Source organism: Lithobates pipiens, unplaced genomic scaffold (genome assembly GCF_037356315.1).
Source record: "Lithobates pipiens isolate NorthernLeopardFrog02 unplaced genomic scaffold, aLitPip1_a1.2 Scaffold_10, whole genome shotgun sequence".
NCBI lineage: Eukaryota > Metazoa > Chordata > Amphibia > Anura > Ranidae > Lithobates > Lithobates pipiens.
The window spans coordinates 28,511,199-28,527,509 of record NW_027507686.1 but is presented as its reverse complement, the minus strand read 5'-3'; the positions used below and the strand labels follow the sequence as shown (position 1 = coordinate 28,527,509).

Sequence of the window (16,311 nt, the reverse complement as noted above, 5' to 3'; positions counted from 1 at the left end):
ATCTAATGCACTCCTCTTGGCCTCATTCATGATGAAGTTGAGCCATGGTATCCTGATGCTAAATAAATCAGTATGTAGCATGCCCTCACCAAACTCTACAGCTGCGTGGGTATTCTCCATTCCGCACCACCTCCTCCGCAAGGACAAATGCTTGCAGATCTTGAGGTTGTTGCTCCCAGTTTTCGCTGGCATCTGGTCCATTGGCAGCGCTCTCTTCCACACTGGCAACAGGCGATGGTGCCTGTGCAGGTTCCGCCCTGTTGCTCCTTCCAGCATCCTCCACACCTCCCGCCAGCCGCTGCTCCCTACTGATCAGTTCCCGGATGTCCAAGATGAGTCGTGACAGTTTGGAGAAATTGCGTGACTGCTCTATGCAGGGAAGGCGCATTGGCCGGGTCAGGTCTACTTCCAGGGTTGGCCATCCAGCTGGGACATTAAGGTCTCCCTGAATACAAAGAGAACAAATTCATAATGTACGTCCGCACCATTATAGGGCCACTACACAGATGACAACTATACATTGTACTTTACATCTGACCTCTGGCCTTCTCTTCAGTCTTGAACAGTTGTACAGGCTCCTCTCCTGGACTGAAATGGCTTACAACAATTTCACTGCACACTGCGAGCTTCTCACAACAAGCATTAGAAGCTGCAGCAAGTCACATAGAGCCTGCCAAATTTCCCAGCTGGAGGACTTACAGCATCTTCTAGCCCTTTCCTCCCCAGCCTGACTGTCCCTGGCCAACCCCTTGCATTCAGAAGGCTCAACAGAGCATGTAGGCCCTACGTAGTAAGGTCTGTATGCAAATACAATGTGTAACAAGTGTGTAGGGTGCTGAACTTCAACACCACCATATAGCTAGGTATCAGCAGACAGAATAGGGTACAATGTCAGATATTGGGCAAATCCGAGCAGCCTCAAAATGATCACTGGGATAGTGGGATAAGGACAGTAATTAATAATACACTAGCCAGGCGCTCCAGTGGAATCGCATATGAACAGTCTGTGGAATGAGTGGTATGCAACCGGCTAGATGACAGTTGATTCCAAAGCCCCAAATCCACAAGAGACAGGATGTCCAGTTCAAGTAATGATTTATTGCAATGAAAAGATAAAAAGTCTTACATGGGGCATCACAGTGTGTACCAGTTGTTGAAAGAACCCAGCCTGAGGTCGGAAGGGATGTGCCGGAGGGACTCGGATGACAGATGGGATCCATGACAGGATGACGACGGCTGTGGCAGAGGAAACGGGTGAACTCTTGTCACTGGAAATCACATCACCAGAACCAGGAAGCCTACAGCCGCACAACGTAGACCACTGGAACACACCAAGGAGGTGCTGACAGAACAACATGCTTTGGGGTAATGCCCCCTTGTCAACTCCCAATGGGCTAACCAGCAAGGCAATCTTATATACCTATATCAACTGGAACGGCACATCCCCTTGCCCAGAGATAGGCAAATCAACTACCAGTGGATAACTAGATTAAAAAACAGCCATTATAGCAAGAACTATACAGCTGTCCCAATATAAGATGATTAAAAAAATGAACAATAAAACTATGATGTAATAAAAAATAGAGTTACAGTGATATTATCCCACCAATGCTTGTTTAATACAATACAAATACCAGAAAAAAGTACTGGGCTGAAGCTCATGATATAAGGAAAGACTAAAGGAGATGCATGGAAGGGAGAGGAAAAAAGGAGGGACCATTATCAGGGGTTACATCCATCCACACCCACATGCCCATGCTCATACATACAGTGCCTTGAAAAAGTATTCACACCCCTTGAAATTTTCCACATTTTGTCATGTTACAACCAAAAACTTAAATGTACTTTATTGGGCTTTTATGTGATAGACTAACACAAAACGGCACATAATTGACAGGTGGAAGGAAAATTATAAATGGTTTTCAACATTTTTTACAAATAAATATGTGAAAAGTGTAGCGTGCATTTCTTTTCAACCCCTTTTACTCTGATACCCCTAAGGCCCCTTTCACACGTGCGGACAGTATGTCCGTATTTCATCCATCCATTTATGGATGAAATACGGACATACATGCATTCCTATGGGATAACGGGTGTCAGCGGATGAAAATCTGCTGACACCTGATATCATCCGTCTCCGCTATGGTCCAATTCTTATTTTTCTATCCATCTGCAGAGCGGATCGGATGAACACGGACAGACGGTCCGTGTTCATCCGATCCCCCATAGAAGAGAGCGGAGATCTGACAGGGCGGTCCCTGCACAGTGTGCAGGGACCGCCCTGTCATCTTCCGGCTCAGCGTGGATAAACAGAGCAATCCCCGCTGAGCAAGCGGATGTTCACAGGGCGGATCATCACGGATCTGTCCCGTGTGAAAGGGGCCTATCTAAAATCTAGTGGAACAATTTGCATTCAGAAGTCAACTAATTAGTAAATACTTAGTAGTCCACCTGTGTGTAATTTAATCTCAGTATAAATACAGCTGTTCTGTGAAGCCCTCAGATGTTTGTTAGAGAACCTTAGTTAACAAACAGCATTATGAATGACAAGGAACACACCAGACAGGTCAGGGATAAAGTTGTGGAGAACTTTGAAACAGGGTTAGGTTATAAAAAAATATCCCAAGTATTTTACGTCTCACTGAGCTCTGTTCCATCCATCATCTGAAAATGGAAAGAGTATGGCACAACCGAAAACCTACCAACACATAGCCGTCCACCTAAACTGACAGACCGGGCAAGGAGGGCATTAATCAGAGAAGTAGCCGAGAGGCACATGGTAACTCCATGTGCCTGAAGGAGTTACAGAGATCCAGAGCTCAGGTGGGAGAATCTGTCCACAGGACAACTATTAGTCGCGCTCTCCACAAATCTGCCCTTTATGAAAGAGTGGCAAGAAGAAAGCCATTGTTGAAATAAAGCTACAAGAAGTCCTGTTTGCAGTTTGTGAGAAGCCATGTGGGGGACACAGCAAACATGTGGAAGAAGGTGCTCTGGTTAGATGAGATCAAAATGTTACTTTTTGGCCTAAAAGCAAAACGTTATATGTGGAGGAAAACTAACACTGTACATCACCCTGAACACACATCCCCACCGTGAAACATGGTGGTGACAGCACCATGCTGTGGGGATGCTATTCTTCAGGGACAGGGAAGCTGGTCAGAGTTGATAGAAAGATGGATGGAGCCAAATACAGGGCAATCTTAGAAGAAAACCTGTTCCAGTCTGCAAAAGACTTGAGACTGGTAGGATAGAACCAATGTTATGATGGAGTGCTACCTTTGTCATTATTCTTGCTCCTCTTCCTTATTCCTCCTCCTCCTCTTCCTCCTCATTCCCTGCCCCTTCTTTGTCTATGCCTGCTCACTTGGCTGTCGTTCCTTATGTTCAATGGCTAATATTTGGCCACAGATGCTTTAACCAGTTGCCGACCGCCGCACGACGATGTAGGTCGACAGAATGGCACGGGCAGGCATATGGGCGTACCTGTACGTCCCTGCCTTCCCGCGGGTGGGGGGCCCGATCGGGCCCCCCCCCGGTGCCAGCGGCGGTCGGAACCCGTTCAGGAGCGATCCGGGATGAGGGGGCGGCCATTCGTTCATGACCACCCCCTTGCGATCGCTCCTGACGAATGGAAGTGCAGCGTGACATCACTTTCTCTCCTGTAATGTAAACACAGGCAGAGGAAGTGATGTAATCTCTCCTCTGTGTCGGTATTTTTCGTTCCGGCACCGAGGAGAGAGGATCGGTGAGTTGCACCAACACTACACAATACAGTAGAACATGCCGGGCACACTCTCACCCCCCCTTCACCCCCCGATCACCCCCCCAATCACCCCTGCACCCCCAGTCACAGTGACACCAATTGCATTTTTTTTTTTTTGCATTTGTCATTTGTGTGTCATTTGTGTCATTTGTGACCGTAATAACTGTTAGGGCAGTTAGGGTTAGCCCCCTTTAGTTCTAGGGTACCACCCTAACCCCCCAATAAAGGTTTAACCCCGTGATCACCCCCCGTCGCCAGTGTCATTAAGGCTGGGTTCACATTGCAGCGGTTTATGAGAACGGATGTGATTCGCACCGCACTGCACTGCAAATCACATCCGATCTCTGTGCGATTCGAGTTCAGCCATACAGATAGTATGGCTGAATTCGCATCGCACCCGCCGCACCCGCTGCAAACTCGCACGGGACCCTTTTTTTGGTCCGCAGCAGAATCGGATCGCATGGGTGTTCACACCATGCGATCCGATTCCTGTCCGAGTTTGCAGATCGCACTGCGATATGCGAACTGATCTGGGGGTGTCATTAACATTTCACTGACACTCCCAGCAGTTCGCATAGGGCAGTGTGATGCGGGAACCCGCCGCGGATTCGTGGCGTTCCCGCATCGCTCCAGTGTGAACCCAGCCTAATAAGCGATCGTTTTTCTGATCGCTGTATTAGTGTCACCGGTGACGCTAGTTAGGCAGGTAGGTATTTAGTTTCGCCGCAGCTTTTTATAGCGCCAGGGACCCCCATATACTACCGCATAAAGCCCCCTGATTGCCCCCTAGTTAACCCTTTCACCAGTGATCACCAAATAACTGTTACAGGTGACGCTGGTTGGTTAGTTATTTTTTTATAGTTTCAGGGCACCCGCCATTTATTACCTAATAAAGGTTTAACCCCCTGATCACCCGGCGGGTGATATAAGTTTGAGGGTCAGATAAGGTCTGCGTCGCCCCAGGCAGCGTCAGGTTAGTGCCAGTACCGCTAACACCCACGCGCAAAGCATACACCTCCCTTAGTAATATAGTATCTGATCAGATCTATATTAGCGTCGCCAGCAGTTTAGGTTTCCCAAAACGCATTGTTAGCGGGATCAGCCCAGATACCTGCTAGCACCTGCATTTAGCCCCTCCGCCAAGCCCAGCCCAGCCCACCCAAGTGCAGTATCGATCGATCACTGTCACTTACAAAACACAACGCACATAACTGCAGCGTTCGCAGAGTCAGGCCTGATCCCTGTGATCGCTAACAGTTTTTTTTTGTAGCGTTTTGATACAGTCGCTGACAGCCTAGGTGCTTTTTTACCTGTGAGTCTCACTAGTGTACCCCTAAAATTAGGGGTGTCTACTTTCCAAAATGGGGTCATTTGGGGGGGTTTGTGCCATCTTGGCATTTTATGGCCTTCAAAACTGCGATAGGTAGTGAGGAGTGAAGTCAAAAATGTACGCCCTTAGAAAGCCTGAAGGCGGTGCTTGATTTTCGGGGCCTCGTACGCGGCTAGGCTCCCAAAAAGTCCCACATATGTGGTATCCCCGTACTCAGGAGAAGTAGCAGAATTTATTTTGGGGTGTCATTTCACATATGCCCATAGCATGTGTGAGCAATATATCATTTAGTGACAACTTTGTGAAAAAAAATAAAAAAAAAATAAAAGTGTGTAATTTTCCCGCAACTTATGGCAAAATATAAAATATTTCATGGTCTACTTTCTAAAATGGGGTCATTTGTGGGTGTTTTGTGCCATCTTGGCATTTTATGGCCTTCAAAACTGTGATAGGTAGTGAGGAGTGAAATTACAAATGTATGCCCTTAGAAATCCTGAAGGCGGTGCTTGGTTTTCGGGGCCCCGTACGCGGCTAGGCTTCCAAAAAGTCGACCACATGTGGTATCCCCGTACTCAGGAGAAGCAGCAAAATGTATTTTGGGGTACAATTCCACATATAACCATGGCATGTGTGAGCAATATATCATTTAGTGACAACTTTGTGTAAAAAAAAAATAAAACATTTTTTTTGTCATTATTCAATCGCTTGAGGCAAAAAAATAAAATATTCAATGGGCTCAACATGCCTCTTATCAATTTCCTTAGGGTGTCTACTTTCCAAAATGGGGTCATTTGGGGGGGTTTTGTACTGCCCTGCCATTTTAGCACGTCAAGAAATGAGATAGGCAGTCATAAACTAAAAGCTGCGTAAATTCCAGAAAACGTACCTTAGTTTGTAGATGTGACAACTTTTGCGCAAACCAATAAATATACAGTTATTGACTTTTTTTTACCAAAGACATGTGGCTGAATACATTTTGGCCTAAATGTATGACTAAAATTGAGTTTATTGGATTTTTCTAATAACAAAAAGTAGAAAATATAATTTTTTTTCAAAATTTGCGGTCTTTTTACGTTTATATCGCAAAAAATAAAAATCGCAGTCAGTCAAATACCTTTAAAAGAAAGCTCTATTTGTGGGAAAAAAAGGACGCAAATTTTGTTTGGGTACAACATTGCATGACCGCGCAATTACCAGTTAAAGCAGCGCAGTGCCAAATTGTAAAAAGACCTCTGGTCATTGACCAGCAAAATGGTCCGGTCTGAAAGTGGTTAAAGATATGTAGATATGTTTGGAGCAGTATATTATTGCTATTGTTCATATGTTACAGTATTGGTTATGTTGCTCTCCATGTTTTGGCACCCTCCATGTCGGATGGTCAATCGGACCTCATGGGGTATACGATGATCGTTGCTTATTTGAGCTGGTTTACCCCTCTTATACTTTTTCTATGCCTGTTATCAAACTGTGTTTTCTTCATGCAATCTGCATATACAAATAAAGATTATATAAATATAAAAAAAAAAGACTTGAGACTGGGGCGGAGGTTCACCTTCCAGTGGGACAACAACCCTAAATATACGGCCAGGGCTACAATGGAAAGTTTAGATAAAAGCATATTCATGTGTTAGAATGGCCCAGTCAAAGTCCAGACCTAAATCCAATTGAGAATCTGTGGCAAGAATTGAAAATTGCTGTTCACAGACGCTTCCCATCCAATCTGACAGAGCTTGAGATATTTTGCAAAAAAGAATGGGCAAAAATGTCTCTCTCTACATGTGCAAAGCTGGTAGAGACACCTCCAAAAAGACTTACAGATAGAATTGCAGCGAAAGGTGGCTCTACTAAGTAGACTCAGGGGAGCTGAATACAAATGCACACCACGCCTTTCACATATTTATTTGTAAAAAAAAATAAAATGAAAACCATTTATCATTTTCTTTCCACTTCACAATTATGTGCCAATTTGTGTTGGTCTACCACATAAAACCCCAATAAAATATATTTAGGTTTTTGGTTGTAACATGACAAAATGTGGAAAATTTCCAGGTGCATGAATACTTTTTCAAGGGACTGTATGTGTGTGTATTAAACTGTGGATTTCCGCATCCTTGCTGAGGCCATTTGGGGAAACGGTGTTTAATTTATGGATCCAAAAGGTCTCACGTTTACACAACACCGAAAATCTTTAACTGGCAGTGAGAGACTTATCAGGTATGCATTTGATGGCAAAGATAGTGAAGGCACCTGTGTCCCTGCCATGACACAAGGTGAAGTGGCGTAGGACACTATGCTTGTCTGAACGATCTTTGAAGAACCTATGGTGCTCACAGGTTCTCTTACTAAGTGGGCGTATAGTGCACCCCACATACAAGTGACTGTAAGAGCACCTTAACCCATAGATCACATAATTCAAACGTGATGACCTGTTTAATATTGGAAACATTACAAGTCCCCCGAAACATGGTTTGTCCAATAATTTCAATACTCCTGCATCTAGAGTTGACCCACGAGGGAGGGGCAAATATTACGAAGAATTTCTGCAAATCGGTTGGTGGTAACTCGTATTTACATTATATGAGTTGCCACCACCCCGCCTGGAAGGATAATATCCCCACTGACCAGTTCCATCGACTAAGAAAGAATTGTTTGAAGGTGGAGGACTATACAGAACAGAGCTGTCTTCTCAGACAAAAATAAACGCTATCCTAAGGAGTTAATACAAGAGGCATATTCTAAATTCCTTAATAGCCCAAAAGACTCCATATCAAAACTAAATCTCCTGAGCATAACATCACACATTTCACTACAGTATTCAACAGTGATTACCAACAGTGTTTTCGAAACAATGGCATATTTTACAGATGGACCCCAAATTGGCACCTGTCATTTCCGACACACCCCGTATCACCTTTAGAAGGGCCAAGTGCTTTTGAAGAATATTATTGTGCGCAGCAAGTTAAGTGAAGCCAATAAGGCCAAACAGGAAGATATTAGATTTTTCTTTGATAATATAATGGGCATTCTTAGATGTGGTAAAACAAGGATGCCTCACAAACCACAGGGGGGACAAACCACATTTTGAGATAGGACTGGAAATGTTTAGAATATTAAACAGTTCATCATATGTTCTACGGATTATGTGATCTATGCGTTACTGTGCTTTTGCGGTCTCTTGTATGTGGGGCGCAATATACCCCCACTTCATAAGAGAATCGTTGAGCACCGTAGGGTAATTGAAGATCGCTCAGACAAGCATAGTGTCCTACACCCCTTCACCTCATGTCATGGTGGGGACAGAGGTGCCTTGAAGGTATTTGCCATCGAATGCATATCTGAGTCCCTCACTACCAAAGATTCTCGGTGTTGTGAAAACGAGAGACCTTTTGCATCCATAAATAAAACACCTTATCCCCAAATGGCCTCAACGAGGGCCCGGAAATCCACAGTTTAATATAATTGTGGTTGCACACACATATCCATGGGCACAGTTATGTGGGTGCGGATGGATGTAACCCCTGATACTGACCCCTCCTTTTTTCCTCTCCCTTCCATACATCTCCTTTAATCTTTCATTATATTATGGGCTTTAGCCAGGTACTTTTTTCTGGTATTTGTATTGTATCAAACATGCATTGGTGGGATATTATGACTGTAACTGTATTTATTATTACATCATAGTTTTATTTTTCATTTTTAATCTCCTCATATTGGGACAGCTGTATACCGTAGTTATTTTTGTTATAATGGCTGTTTTTTAATCTAGTTACCCACTGGTAGTTGAATGGCCTATGTCGACGAGCCTTGAAACATGTTGCCCTGACAACAGATGTAGTTAGTAAATCCTTGGAGCGTTCCAGTGGTCCACGGTGTGCGGCTGTAGACTTCTGGGTTTCATCGACGCAAGTCCTCCATTTCCTCTGTTGCGGCTGGCGGCCTGCTGTCATAAATACCATTTGTCACCGGAGTCCTTTCCGGCACATCCCTTCCGCCCTCAGCCTGGGTTCTTCCAACAACTGGTACACAATAAATCATGACTTGAACTGGACATCCAGTCATTTGTGGATTTTGGGCTTTGGAATCATCTTTCATCTAGTCCGTTGTATACAGCTCATTCCACAGACTGTTCTCCTGCAATTCTGCTGGAGCGATTGGCTAGTGTATTATTTAGTACTGTGTGCAAATACAGCCTGCCTAGGAAAGCCCTCTGCTCCAGAATAACATCCACCCATCAAGGCATTTTAAAATTTGCATAGCTCCTCCCACGAGCCAGTCCACTGCTTACATCAGGACTGAGGGCTCTCTCCCCAATAGAGTTTCCCTTTTATCGGGGTCCCCCTTAGACTCCTTGCTTATATCAGGATTTCCATCAGAGTCCCCCTTACATTAGGGTCCCCAAAAAAGCTTCCCTCGCCTAAATCAGGGTCACCATCAGACTCTTCGCTTAAATCAGGATCCCCATCAGAGTCCCCCTTACAATATGGTACCCAAAAGAGTCCACCTTACATCCCGGTCCTCATTAGTCTCCCTACTTAAATCAGGGTCCCCATCAGACTCCCTATTTACACCAGGGTGCCCCTTGAGTCTCCCTACTTACACCAGGGTCCCCATCAGTCTCCCTACTTACATCAGGGTCCCCATCAGTCTCTCTACTTACATCAGTGTCCCCATCAGAACCCCCCACTTACATCAGGATGCCCATCAGACCCCCTACTTACATCAGGGTCCCTATCAGACTCTCTACTTACATCAGGGCCCCCCATTAGACTCCCCACTTACATCAGGGTCCCCATCAGACTCTACTTACATCAGGGTCCCCATCAGACTCTCTACTTACATCAGGGCCCCCCATCAGACTCCCCACTTACATCAGGGTCCCCATCAGACTCCCCACTTACATCAGGGTCCCCATCATACTCTCTACTTACATCAGGGTCCCCATCAGACTCCCAACTTACACCAGGGTCCCCATCAGGCTCCCCACTTACATCAGGGCCACCATCAATCTCCCTACTTATACCAGGGTCCCCATCAGACCCCCAACTTACATCAGGGCTCCATCAGTCTCCCTACTTACACCAGGGTCCCCATCAGACCCCCAACTTACATCAGGGTCCCCATCAGTCTCCCTACTTACACCAGGGTCCCCATTAGTCTCCCTAATGACACCAGGGTCCCCATCAGTATCACTACTTACACCAGGGTCCCCATCATACTCCCTACTTACACCAGGGTCCCCATTGCACTCCCTACTTACACCTGGGTCCCCATCAGACCCCCAACTTACATCAGGGCCACCAGCAATCTCCCTACTTACACCAGGGTCCCCATCAGTCTCACTACTTACATCAGGGTCCCCATCAGACTCCCTACTTACATAAGGGTCCCCATCAGACCCCCAACTTACATCAGGGTCCCCATCAGACTCTCTACGTACATCAGGGACCCCATCAGACACGCTACTTACATCAGGAACCCCATCAGACTCTCTACTTACATCAGTGTCCCCATCAGTCTCCCTACTTACACCAGGGTCCCCATCGCACTCCCTACTTACACCAGGTTCCCCATCAATATCCCTACTTACATCTGGGTCCCCATCAGTCTCCCTACTTAAACCAGAGTCCCCATCGGTCTCCCTATCTACACCAGGGTCCGCATCAGACTCCCTACTTACACTAGGGTCCCAATCCGATTCTCCACTTACATCAGGGTCCCAGAGTCCACCCTTATCTGGCGGTGAGGCAAATACCGCCCATTCCTAAATCAAGTCCCTCCCACCAGCATTCTACAGCCCAATGTAGTACCCTCAGTAGGCTCTGGCATTGGACTGCTAAATAATGGGAGGGGCTTACCTCTAGATAATAGCAGGGCTTAGAGAAAGTTGGGCAAAAGTATCAATATACAGACATGAAGAAATTAAATACTCTCAGTGTATGGCCAATCCCACCCCCCCCCCCCAATATCCCCCCAGAATATCCAATATTCTTCCTTATAGAAAAACACATCAGGCTCCTGCTCACCGTTATTTTTGTGGCCTTTGCAGTCATCCCCTGGAAACTCAGCATGACTATCTCCAGGCCATGGCTTCCATATGTGCCCTTGAAAAAGCCAGGCTTTACCAGATCATCCGGCCGGCTAGGTGGGTGATATATCCGGCGATAAGTAAGGCAATTGCTGCAAAGAGACACAAAAGAACAAGATAAAAAGGATAAAGAAGCCAACCATCTACTTCTTTGGTGTCCACATATGTCTGACACAGATCAGCCCCTACTTGCTACAAAGTTACAACGCATAGACTGATCACTGGGAGAGAGGAGACTGCTCCCTCCTGCTTGCAGCAGACTTATGACATCATCGCATTTTGTGATAGCATTGGGCAGGTGACAGGTCCTCTTTATGGAAATATTGGGGGTAAAAAACAAAAATGAATATTTTTTATTTATTTTATATAATATATTTTTTACACTTTTTTCTTTACTTAACTTTATTGCTATTGCAAGGGGCAAATAACCCCCCATATGTAATGGGTAATATATTAGCTGTAATGGAGGACAGTGAGGAAATTGATAGTCTAATAGGCTAACAAGCCCCCTATGTTATTGCATTGGGTAGGTGATAGGCCATTTTTATAGAGACATTGAGGGGGGGCTAGACCCCATTGTCTTCATGAGGAGAACCGGTCACCTGCCCAATGCAATAACATAGGGGGCTTGTTCACCTATTAGACTACCAATTTCCCCTCTGTCCTCCATTACAGCTAATTAAGCACAGGTCATGCTTGATTAGCTGCATCCTTGGCTCCAGTAACCAAGGAGTTGCAGCTGTAAACCCAGAAATTGGGTAATACACATCTCTTCTGGATTCATCTTAAAGGGGATCAGGGAACAAATGTGTAAAGCTATTTGCCGCAGTCTTGAGCATACCCGAGGAAGGGGAGGGCCTGGGAAGCACCGCACGTGGTGGCGGTGAGGAGGGTGTACCATTCAGAGCCCTATAGAAGTGATTATAAACAGGATCACTTTCATGTAAAAAGCCCTTTGCTGGCTCTACAAATAAATAGCAAGCTTATGGCTGCTGCTTGCTTTAACCCCTTGTATACCGCACCGTTTATGAACGTTGGTTGGTAGACGAGGTGAGACTTTTCTGATAAATGATACTGTTCCTGTATATTATGACAGGTCAGAAATGTATTCATGGAAACACGGAAAGTTACTGGCAGGTGCACTTGAACCTTTTACCCAGCTTGAAAAAAACAGCCACTAGAGGGAGCTCTTACAAAGCTGAATTTGAAATAGAACCAGGCAAATATGGATCAGAAGTGTCCTATCAGGAACTATCTTTAGGTAAACATTATAATAGCTGAAGATGAGACTCACTGAAAACACATCACCATCCCCTATTCAATACAAATTCCCAGAGGGGGAGGAGGAGGAAGAAGAAAGGAAGGAAAAGAAGAAAGAAGAAGAAAAAGAAGAAAGGAAGGAAGGAAAAGAAGAAAGAAGAAAAAGGAAGGAAAAGAAGGAAGGAAGGAAAAGAAAAGAACAAAAGAAAAAGAAGAAAGGAAGGAAAAGAAGAAAGAGGAATAAGAAGAAGCATTTTTCCCCAATGTCCTCTCACTTACTCATATTGGCAGATATAGATGAATTTCATCAGGATGAGCTCCTGCATATGTTCATGGAAAATATCGTCCAGCGTCCTCCCCAAGTCATCTCGCAGCCACGTGCGAAATTCCTGCTGGCAAAAATGTTAAAAAGCGCAAGATAGTTAATACATTGATATGTGGGGATGGCTGCGGAACGAGAGATGACAGGTCCTCCCTTACCTCCTGCCGTCCTCCGGACATTCGGTGGTAGTCGGTCTGAAGGCATTTGGTACAGAACTCATCCCTCTTCACCATCTGTAGCAACAATGTAATTGGTTAGCAGTGGCAGGAACATATGTAATAAATTAGCAGGAAGCGAATACTTGATAATTATGTTTATTATGATATTCCTGATATTATGATAAAATTATGATGATGACTAGTTTTGGAACAGGAAACATGTATTTTCAGTAGGGACAAGATTTAAAGCGGAGGTCCACCCTAAAGTGGACCTTCCGCTCATCGGAACCCTCCCCCCCTCCAGCGCCACAATTGGCACCTTTCAGGGGGGAGGGGGGTGCAGATACCTGTACAGTACAGGTATCTGCACCCACTTCCAGGATAGCTCTCTGCGGAAAGGGGCGTATATTATGCCCCTTTCCGAAAGTCCCCCGCTGCCTGCTGGGAAACACACGGATCCCAGAGGCAGCGGGTCCATCCCTATTGTGCAGCGCAACTCGCGCATGCGCGGTAGGGAACTGGGAAATGAAGCCGAAAGGCTCAATTTCCTGATTCCCATACCCAAGATGGCGGCGGCAGCACCCGAGAGTCGATCGAGAGATCGGCTTCGGGTGCCGACATCGCGGGCGCGCTGGACAGGTAAGTGTCACTATTTTAAAAGTCAGCAGCTGCAGTATTTGTAGCTGCTGCCCTTTAAAAAAAAAAAAAAAACGCGGAGTCCCGGCGGACTCCCGCTTTAATACAGAATAGACAATATGAGGATCAAGTGATTTCTATTAATTTCCTGTCCTGATGAGACAACTGGAAGTGAGGGGAAATCCCATTTTAAAAAGGCCCTATGTGCTTTTATATTTGGCTTCTCTATATATAATACACACACACACACACATTTATATATATATCTATATATATATATATATATATATATATATATATATATATATATAAAATACACTCTTCAATCAAATGTGCTTTAAAATGCATGGTTTTCCCTTTCATGAACAAGAAAATAATGGCGTTTGCTGTTGGACTGGTATAAAAAATGCAATGGGGCTGGTATGAATTCTTTCCAGGGCTGGTTTTTATTCCCAGTCCGGCCCTGGTCACATGACCATAAGCCCCACCCTGCCTCACCTTCCAGCAGTTCAAATCCTTTAAAGGACCGGCGGCAGTTGGCACCAAGGGGTTAAACAACAAAAGTGCATCAAAAACTGATCAGTTTTAAAGGGCCCTAAGTGTATGGAAACCCAAAATCAATTATTGAGTATATCTGGCATCATATCTCACTGTATACAGTTTATAACAAAACAAATTGAATTTCACAGTTTCTTACCTGGAGATCCTGCCAGCAACACCACTTCCTGTTGCAGATGACAACCCTAAGCCACAATTTACATCACCGTTGTCACCCTGCCATGGAAGCTACTTCAGTTGGCTGTTGGGTTGTATACATGATAGACAGCCCAATGGCCCAATGGCAGGGTGCACACAGCAGGCCGACAACACTGCTGCTAATTGCAAACTGGTGACTTAGCATTGTAAGTCCCCATCAGGAAGTGCTGTTACTGGCAGGATCTCCAGGTAAGAAATTCGGCAAAAGATTCACACAAAAGGATTTGCTTAAAGTGGCCTAAACCCATCAATTTAACGGATTCTCAACAGTTACATTTAAAGCGTGTCAATAATGCTAACTGACACAGTTGCTTGTGCTCTCAACCAAACTGTCAAGCCATCAAATGACTGGTGACATAACTGATCACATGTGCAGCATAATGGCAGCTGCAGATAAATAGAGCTAATATGGCAGCTCCCCTGGCTGTAAAGGAGAGAAGGGTTTAGTTCCACTTTAAGAAAACTGTATACAGAGAGACTTGATGCCAGACATAATAAATATAGATTTGGGTAATACATACACATTCAGGGAACTAGGATCACCATCAAGCTGCCATTGCTAACCTCTCCTCCTGGAAAAGCGAGCTGCCTGGCTGTCATGCTGATCCTCTGGCTCTGAGCCTTTCTCTTGCACTGACCCAGAACAAGTACACAAATTAGGAGGAGATCTGCTTTCATTGGCTCCATGCTTGTTCTGGGTCACAGCCAGGTCATCTGTATTTTCAGAAGCCACCACCATGCTTCACTGTAGGGATAGTATTGGCCAGGTGATGAGCAGTGACTGGTTTCCTCCAGACATGACGTTTGCCATTCAGGCCAAAGAGTTCAATCTTTGTTTAATCAGACCAGAGAATTTTGTTTCTCATGGTCTGCGAGTCCTTCAGGTGACTTTTGGCGAACTCTAGTTGTGTGCCTTTTACTGAGGAGTGGCTTCCGTCTGGTCTGATTGGTGGAGATGGTTGTTCTTCTGGAAGGTTCTCCTCTCTCCATAGAGAAACACTGGAGCGCTGTCAGAGTGACCATCAGGTTCTTGGTCACATCCCTAAGGCCCTTCTCCCCCGATCGCTCAGCTTTGTCGGGAAGCCCACTCTCCAAAAAGAATCCTGGTGGTTCCAAACTTCTTCCATTTACTAGTTGATGGAGACCACTGTGCTCATTGGGACCTTCAATGCTGTGGAAATTTTTCTGTACCCTTCTCCAGATCTGTGCCTCAAAACAACCCTGTCTTGGAGGTCTACAGACAATTCCTTGGACTTCATGGCTTGGTTTGTGCTCTGACATGCACTGTTAACTGTGGGACCTTATATAGACAGGTGTGTGTGCATGTCCAATCAACCGAATTTATCACAGGTGGACTCCAATCAAGTTGTATAAACATCTCAAGAATAGTGGAAACAGGACGCACCTGAGCGCAATTGTAAGTGTCAAGGCAAAGGCTGTGAATACTTCTGTACATGGGATTTTTTTTCGTTTTTTATTATTAATAAATTTGCAAATATTTCAAGCAATCTTCTTTCATGATGTCATTATGGGGTATTGTTTCTAGAATTTTGAGGAAAATAATACATTTAATCCATTTTGGAATAAAGCTGTAACATAACAAAATGTGGAAAAAGTGAAGGGCTGTGAATACTTTCCGGATGCTCTGTATTTTACAAAGTTACTTCCCTGGAGGCCCAGCCAGTAGCAGCAGCACTTCCTGTTGCAGGATGACAACCATAAGCCACAATTTACATCAGCGTTGTCACCTGGCCATGGAAGCTACTTCAGTTGGCTGTTGGGTTGTGTACATGATAGACAGCCCAATGGCCCAATGGCAGGGTGCACACAGCAAGACAACGCTGCTGCTAATAGCAAAGTAGTGTCTTAGCATTGTAAGTCCCCATCAGGAAATGCTGTTACTGGCAGGATCTCCAGGTAAGAAACTCAACAAAGATTCACACAAAAGGATTTGCTTAAAGTGGCCTAAACCCATCAATATAACAGATTCCCAACAGT

General features: G+C 45.0%; 1 protein-coding gene across 2 annotated transcripts in view; it reads right to left on the bottom strand.

Annotated features, from left to right (window-relative positions):
- Positions 1-16,311, bottom strand: part of LOC143928488 (F-box only protein 31-B-like) — a 62,629-nt gene that overhangs the window by 24,244 nt on the left and 22,074 nt on the right. Inside the window, exons 2-5 of one of the 2 annotated variants that reach the window (XM_077453344.1) lie at positions 12,922-12,996; positions 12,721-12,830; positions 11,120-11,273; positions 90-445 (exon numbers count right to left, since the gene is read on the bottom strand). In XM_077453344.1, the coding sequence (XP_077309470.1) occupies positions 90-445; positions 11,120-11,273; positions 12,721-12,830; positions 12,922-12,996 (695 nt within the window). Of the gene's footprint in view, positions 1-89; positions 446-11,119; positions 11,274-12,720; positions 12,831-12,921; positions 12,997-16,311 lie in introns of those variants that run through there. The other variant, XM_077453346.1, reaches the window with a different exon arrangement.